Source organism: Triturus cristatus, chromosome 11, assembly GCF_964204655.1.
Source record: "Triturus cristatus chromosome 11, aTriCri1.1, whole genome shotgun sequence".
Taxonomy (NCBI): domain Eukaryota; kingdom Metazoa; phylum Chordata; class Amphibia; order Caudata; family Salamandridae; genus Triturus; species Triturus cristatus.
Window position 1 is genome coordinate 1,178,253,476 of NC_140594.1, and position 8,147 is coordinate 1,178,261,622.

At 49.7% G+C, this 8,147-nt stretch overlaps 1 protein-coding gene across 1 annotated transcript; it reads right to left on the bottom strand.

The window, feature by feature from the left end:
- Window positions 1-3,411: 3,411 nt before the first annotated feature.
- Window positions 3,412-5,201, bottom strand: LOC146788670 (uncharacterized). The gene is made up of 2 exons (XM_085633198.1): window positions 4,728-5,201; window positions 3,412-4,436 (listed from the first exon to the last, which is right to left on the bottom strand). The coding sequence occupies exons 1-2, from the start codon at window positions 5,152-5,154 to the stop codon at window positions 3,412-3,414; spliced, it is 1,452 nt and encodes a 483-aa protein (XP_085489324.1). The 5' UTR covers window positions 5,155-5,201.
- Window positions 5,202-8,147: the final 2,946 nt, after the last annotated feature.

An 8,147-nucleotide genomic window follows, 5' to 3' on the forward strand; every position in this document is an offset into this window, starting at 1 on the left:
ACCCATGGATTTTGGTGCATACCCAGATTTACAAAGACTAGTAATTCTGGGAATGCATCAAAATGGTACACCTTCCCAAGTGAGGAGTAACAAGGAGAACATGCTTACTTCTCCATGTTATTTTCTCTTTCTGTGTGTGCTGCATTCTGCAGCACAAATAGTGGTAAATAGTAATAGTAAATGTGCCTCCGGGTTTTGGGAGAGCATGGGCACAGCCCAGGTAGTGAGTGTGACTAATGGCACATGTCCTCCAATCAAATTAGCAAGAACTAGTCAGAAGGTTAGTGACTGCTGGCGCTGCTGTGTCAGTACCCTATGCCCTAGTGTCAGTGTTGGCGCCCCAGGTCAGTTCCTCTTTGCCAATCTTTGCGACTCCTGGTGATGTTCCCCATGTCAGTCAGTGAGTCCTGTGTCAGTGTTCCAGACTCCACGTTCCAGCATCATTGCTCCCAGGATCAGTGTGTCCCTGTCAGAGTCCTTGTGTCACCCCCATCAGTACCCACCCAGTTCAACTTGTGTCATGCATTCCAAAGTCACTGTCCCTCTTGTGTCACTGTTCATCTTTGTGTCCTAGTGTCACTCTCTTACCGTCGGCTATCCTTGTGTCTTAGCGTCTCTTTGTCAGTGTCACAATGAATCTGTACCGCGCCAGGGTTCCAGCACTAGTGTTTGTGCCTAGCGTCAGTGGTCACGTGTCTCTGGACCTGCATCAGCATTGATGCTCCTGTTTCCCTGCCCGCTGTGCTTGTGTCCTAGTCTCAGTGCGGATTAGCCTGTATCAGTATCTTAGTGGCAGTGTCCATTTCCCTTTACACCTGTGTTATTGTCCCCTTGTTAGTGTCCTAGGGCACTATACCTTTGACACTCTCCCAACATCAGTGTCCTCATGTCAGTGTTGGGGTCCCATGGCCCTATACCTGTGAGAGTGCTGGTGCCCCTTTGCCAGTTCCCCTTTGTCATTGATGCACAGCTGTCTCAGTTTCCTGTTGTCAGCATCCTTGCAGTGTGTCTTTGTCCACACATGATGTAAATTCTGTTTCTAAACTACTTATACATTATACCATTAGAACTCCACTTCGAAACACTAGTCGCCCAGTTACAACTTTGGCTGTGTGGCGCTGGGTCCACCACACCGCTGCACTGCCAAAGCGGTGGTCGGTCCGTCTGCCAGATAAGGGGTCTCCTTCTGTCTGGCGGGCTTTATTTTGGTGTTCTCACGGCGGTGCCTCTAAAACGGGCAGCGCACTGGGAACGCCAAAAACAGTTCCTGCACGGCATGGACTGAAAAGTCCATGCCACGCAGGAACTGATGTGCATCAACACAGTGGGGTACATGTTGTGCCCCCCTGTGTGCACCCTCGGGGTGCAGAAGCACTCGCCCTTTGTTTACCCTCTGCCAGGGTTTTCATGGAAGAGGAACCGCCATGAAAAACCCTGGCAGAGAGGAAACTCCTGATGTGCTTGGCGGGACCGTGGCGGTCTCACCAAGCATATTTGTGCATCCTGACCGCCACGACACTGCCAGTGAATGTTGTGTCCCTGGCGGCTGCAGCGGGGCTGTGGCAGTCCAACCGCCTGACTCCTAATAGGGAGGTCGGGAGACCACCACTACCATGCCCCACGAGTCTGGAGGACCATGGACCACCCGACTCGTAAGTGGGCCCTAAGAGTTTGGAAATCCCTGAGGACTGAGGGCAAAGATGGACAAAAGATCTAGGGCCTCATGTAGGTAGCCAAATACCGGTCGGTAACGGCCGATTTTCGGTAAATATGCCCTTACCGACCGGTATTCAGACAAGTGAGATGTAGGAGTCCAAAAACGACTTTTCGGTAAATATGAGGCGGTAAATACCGAATCATATTTACCGAATTCTAAAATACCGAATCAGAGTTACCGAATACATAGTTAACGAATCGGTAAATATGAAGTGGTAAATATGAAGTGGTAAAAATGATAATGACATGTAGGAGCACTCGGTAATTAAGAAATCCAAGAAAATCGGTAAATAAGAGTCGGTAATTAACACGGATTGAAAGCAGGTGGTAACCATCAACAGTGCATATTAGCAATCCCAAAATGCAACAGCGTGGACAACATGGCCGCCATGTACGTCATTGCAAGGCGCCTACGTCTACAGGCAGCAGGACTGAGGGTTTGGCGACGGGAGGAACGCATCTACAGACAGCGCATCACACTATTCCACCTGACTGATGCAGAGATACATGAGAGGTACAGGCTACACCCTGAAACCATCATGGACTTAATCAGGGACCTTCACCCACTCCTGGACCAGCCAATAAGAAGGGCGCACGCCATACCCCCACATGTGCAGGTGCTCTGCAGCCTACATCTGCTGGCATCCGGCAGTTATCAGGTGGTGATAGCTGCGGTGGGTGGTGTATCCCAGAGTTGCCTGTCACGTTTCTTCAGGAAGTTCCTGGATGCCATGATGCAGAGAATGCACCACTACATCAGCTTCCCCAACACACAGGCTGCACTGCAGAAAACTAAAACTGACTTTTATCACATGGCACAGTTCCCCCATGTCATCGGCTGTATTGATGGTACACACATCCCAATCTGTCCACCAGCTGACACAGAGCACATCTACAGGAACAGGAAGTCCACCCACTCCATCAATGTGCAGGTGATCTGTGATGCAGGGAACATCATCACAGATATTGTTGCAAAGTTTCCTGGGAGCACCCACGACTCGTACATCTTCCAGAATAGTGGGATCTACACACGACTGAGTGCCGGAGAATTTGGAGAGGGATACCTGCTAGGTGAGTAACAGTGACGCCCCTTGCAACCTGCAAATCATAGTGTAAAGAGGCATGTGACTGATGTTTCCCTTCAACTCATATAGGCGACAGTGCATATGCATGCCGGTCATTCATCCTCACTCCCTACCTACACCCAGCAACCCAGAGTGAGAGACGATACAACGTGGCACACAAGACAACACGCAATGTGGTGGAGCGCACGTTTGGACTACTGAAGAGCAGGTTCCGCTGCCTCCACAAGAGCGGAGGCGCACGCCAGTACACACCCATCACCTGCTGCAAGATTATTGCCACTTGTGCAATGCTGCACAACCTTGCCACGAAAAAAGGTACAGATGTGGAACTAACCTATTTTGAGGACAACGAGGATGAGTCAGGCCAGCCACAGGGCAACGCAGCTAGAGTGCCAACTGCAATCGATGGGAGAGAGAGACGGGCAGAGATCACATGCAACTATTTCTGAGTAAGTAAGGGGACACAGCCAGTTGTGATTAGTCATGACGTGGTTTTAATGTGGCACCACGCCATGAACACATGAACAAGCCAATCTGGCAATATAACAGCTATACAAGGAGTATGTCCAGGGTTACGTCACCCATTGGGAAGTGGCTAAGCAGGGCCACATCAATGTTTGCGCATACGCGCTGCAGTGGTGGATGGCACGGCCTGTGCATCCTCACTAGAGCCAACCCCAAGCCGCCTGCTGCTCCTGCGTGCTTCTGGGATGGGGGGTGTGATGCTGCTCCTGCTGCTGGTGTCGATGCTCTCCGCAGCATCCCCTGCAGCAGTTGTCGACGCCTGACTAGTCAATAGCACCCCTAGTGCACTTGTCACCTGCACCATCCCCCGAGACAGGTCGCTGCAGCAGTGTGTTAGGCCCTCCTGCATCGTCACAGAGCGCCGGCACAGTAGAGAAGTCGCAGTTGCCAGACGGTTGAGTGCCCTGTTGGTAGTGTCCCTTCTCTGCCGTTCCCAGCGCCGTGCCTCGATGTCAGCATCCAATTTGCTGCACAACTGCTGGACTGACTGGGACATGTCCCGAATGCCCGCAGCCATGCCGCTGATGTTAGTGTCCATGTTGAGTAATGTAGTTTTCATCACCCGCATGTGCCTCTGGACTGTCATGACTGCCTTTGTTTGCAGGCGCTGTTGCTTCAACATTTGGCCCTCGAGACCCAAGAAGACACCATGGCCGTCAATGGGTGCTGGTGGACTCTGGACACGCGACCTGCGGCGCCCTCTTGCTCCCGTCTGTGCTGCCTGTGAGGTGTGGGGCACAGTGGCATGGCTCCCTTCCTGGGGCCTGGAGAGTTGTTCAGGGCCCATGCTGTCGTCTGACGAGGTGTCTAAGGCTCGTAGCCTGGCTGCTGGACGCCTCCTCATTCCCACACCTGCAAGCGGAGATGTGGCCGGTGATTCGAACATGAGTGGCGATGCTGGCTCTGGGTGAGGTGATGCTGGCTCTGGGTGAGGTGATGCTGGCTCTGGGTGAGGTGATGCTGGCTCTGGCTGCGGCGAGGCTGCCTGTGTTGGTGGTGCGGCTGCCAGTGGGCCTGCTCCCTGGTCTGAACTTGTGCTGGCTAGAGGTGATATTTGTGGCCGGTGTGCTGTCTCTCCTGCAGCATGCCCTGTCCTGCATGATGTCACATCTGTGGACAGAAATACAACATTGGCTCAGTGTCCCCGAAGGGCTGCATTGAAAGCGTCACAATACATAATTTCACATTCCAAAATGTCCTCTGTCTCCTTGTGCCTCGAGTGCGTGACATGCCTTGTTGCCCTGTAACATTTACGTCATGGTTGGTGTTTCCCTGACTACATCTCCCGGAATGCATTGCCTGTCTGCACTGACACGTGTGGACTGCAGTGTGATTCTCGTTTCACATTGGGGGATGTGGGATAGGGATAGGGGGTGCTACATTGCTGTGCTTTCGTCTTACCTTGTTGTGTGGCGGCTCTGGCAGAGCTGTCGGCGTCCCCAAGACCCACGACGCTCTCCTGCTGGATTGTGGCCGCCACCAGCTCCTCCAGTTCGGTGAGGGCAGGTGCCCTGTTGGTTCCACCTCCAGTCTGGCTGGCCTCCTTCTGGATGTCGCCCATCTTCCTCTTGGTTACAATCCTCAGGTCATACCAGCGCTTCTTTAGGACCTCTATGTCCCTGTGGGTCACTCCCACGGCATTCACATGGGCCTGGATGGCCAGCCATATGTTGCGCTTTTCAGCCTCAGGCACTTGCAGGGATTGCCTTCCGAACAGCTTCTGGTGCTGCTTCACCACCTCCTCCACCAGCACCTGGAGTTCCTTGGGGCTAAATTTCAGCTTCCTCCTCCTTTCCCCTCCGTCTCGCTGTGTTCTCTGGCTGGACATGATGTTCGTTTTCCCGCTCGCACAGGCACCGGCTCCCTGCCTCTCCTCTGCACTCCAAGCCTCTCCAGGGTCGGCTAATTATGTACACCTGCCTGGGTGTGGCCACTTCCTGGTTGGGTGGGCTGTGGTTGCACGGGATTAGCTGTTTCGTCAAGTCATGTGATTTTACTTAACGGTTCCGTACATACCGATTCGGTATTTTCCGATTCGGTAAATACCACCTCGGTATTTTCCGATTCGGTAAATACCACCTCGGTATTTTCCGATTCGGTAAATACCACCTCGGTATTTACCGATTCGGTGAATTCCGATTCGTGATTACCGAATGTTACCGAATCGGTAACTGTTACCGAATTTTTACCTACATATAACTTACCGATTCTAATTTACCGATTCGGTACGGCTCGGTATTTAAGAAACGGTAAAATTTATTTACCTACATGAGGCCCCTAGTGATCAAAAAATGAATAGAGGTGATGTTTGTTTTGGAAGATTGACAAAAGTTGTGAAATACTTGGATTTGTCAGAGAGAGAGAGAGAGAGAGAGACGCTTCAAAAAAGGGAGAGCTGACAAGTAACCCATCAATTTCCCTGATTTGCATACCACAGTGACCCATTGAGAATGAGGATCACCCCTCCTCCCCCATCGCACAGGAGCAGCGTCTTTCATCACTTGAACATTAACACATGATTTAAGGTTTGTTTCACCATTCAATGCAACCCTTTCCTTCTAAGGTGTGTCCTGGATGTGTCCGGAGGGCAAGACAGTGTTCACATGATCTAAGCTTTTGTTATTAAAGCAAACCCTAGCCCTGCCAAGGCTGCCTGCTGACAGTGGAATTTAGGGGATTTGTGTGGCAGTGCCTGGTACTGCCACACCCTCCCCTCTCCGCCTCACGGCTGAGGCCCTAGTTATTATCACCCAAAAAGACTCATAAAGGACCATTACTTCAAAGATATTGCAAGTCAAGACTTTGCCACAAGTTCATAAAAGTTCTGGCTACTTTGCCAAATGTCAGCATTGCAGGAATGGTGGCACATGGGGGCAGCACAGAGATGGTCACGTTAGGATCCCCTACACAGATATTCCTACTAGTTTGCACTACTATTGCTCTTACCAGCCTACAAGTAAGAGTCAGACAATACATCTTGGGGCAAGAATGGGTATGGGGGAAACTGTCGCTTGCATTGTGTCAGATGACGGAATGCGTAAGAAGGTTCACGCATGCGCAGCTACACTGCCTTGAAGCAACAAAGATGGCACCCATTATGACACGTGCCATATGGAATTACATTGAGGATGCATTTCATCGGGTGCAACATCCATTCGTGCATAAATTAAGTGAACTGGTGCCCTTTGTACTTTGACATGAGTACTAGGTACATGTGCACTGACATTCAAACACAGATGCATGGACTTGCTTCAGGAGTAGCATTTACAGTCTGGCTGTACAACAGAATAGAACGTATTGAGAATCAGGTCTTCTAATTGACAATCAAAGGTGCAGTTATGAGACGGTTCGGTGACTTTGTGGTGTAGGTAGTAGTGAATGAAGCAGAGCCCAGCAGTTTGCTGCTGAGGCTCAGACTGACAGCTGGTGGCAGGGCAGGGCAATGTTGTTCTGAATGCTGGTCGGGCTGTTGCTGCTTCCACAGTGGAACACACAAAGGATGGTTACTTTTCAGTTTTAATTTTTTTGGTGAATTTATCGCTTGGAGACATAGAGTCTGACACAGGCAGGTGATGAAACAGAGCGGTCCCTGCATATGGGTCAGCGATGCGGCGAGCGCAAGGTAAGTGGTTTTCTTTCTTTCTTTCTTTACTTTAACCTTTCCTGTAGTATGTCAAACTCCACTAAACCCCCACCCCGCCCCACCTCACCGCCCCACAGCGTTACCTGTGCAAGCCGTCACTGAGTAAAGAGACAGCTAATGCGGAAGCCGTGACTGTCTTATGAGGTGAAGGCAACATTGGCCTTGATGTGTTGAAGTCGTACTTAGTGGTGGGTTAGTGGTGGACCCAGGGAATCAGGAGTGGGACAAGAAAGAGAAAAGAGGCATTGTATATCGTCACACTTCCCGCTTGCACAGGTGGGCAGAATCTGTACAGCAGAAGTGTTGATATCTGAGAACAAGAGATGGTGCTTAGTATGGCGATAGCACTGAGCTTGGAAGTTAACTGAAACTAAACATGATATACCTGTTCACACTCTCTGGGCCTGGTTCACAAAAGTAAACTTACAGTTTTTGCACATTTACTATTTTTTGCTATTCACAAACTCTGAGTTCGCAGTATGGTAACCTCTGTGGAGCCTCCACAGTTGAAAACTTACTATTATTCGGAGAGGGTGGATATAAAAAAACCCACTAAGCTTACACAAAAGTGTAGGTTTCCCCGTGTGAAGCAGGAACTCTGTGTTTCCTACTCCCTATGCCGAAACAAAACTCAGTATGTTGTCTGAGCGGTAGTTCGATGACAGTGGATATGATAACTGCGAACAACCCTCTGAGTTCTTATACTTTGCTTGCTGAATAGAACTATCTTCAGCGTTATGTGACAACGTTCCGATTACGCTCACATTCAAGGCAACAGGTTGATGACTGTCATATGAAAGGTACTCTTCCTCTTCATAGAAGTCATACATACCCTTAATGATCATGCACCTTCTATTACCACTATCTTCGTACAGTGCTTTTCTCACAACAGTTCTATGCCAAAGATTCCACTGGCTTTTCGTTTGAAAACATTTGCAGTAGTTACTGAGTTCTTAATCCAGACGAATTGCTTATAAATAAAAGAATTGCAATATGGTTTGTAAACCTAATGGATGATCCTAGGAGAAAACAAGTGCAATAGAGTTAGTAACTCTAACGGATTACTCTTGGTGAAAACAAATCCAATCGATTTCTTAATCCAAAAAGATAATCCTTGGTAAAAAAAAAAATAAAGCAATAAATTGAGTTTGTGGTCTTCTGAATCACCCCTGGTAAAA

Bases quoted from the DNA above. Each gene is read 5' to 3' on its own strand.
- LOC146788670 (XM_085633198.1), bottom strand. From the start codon at position 5,154: ATGTCCAGCCAGAGAACACAGCGAGACGGAGGGGAAAGGAGGAGGAAG. The intron at 4,437-4,727 runs GTAAGACGAAAG...TTCTGTCCACAG, and splicing joins CAGAGCCGCCACACAACAAG to ATGTGACATCATGCAGGACA.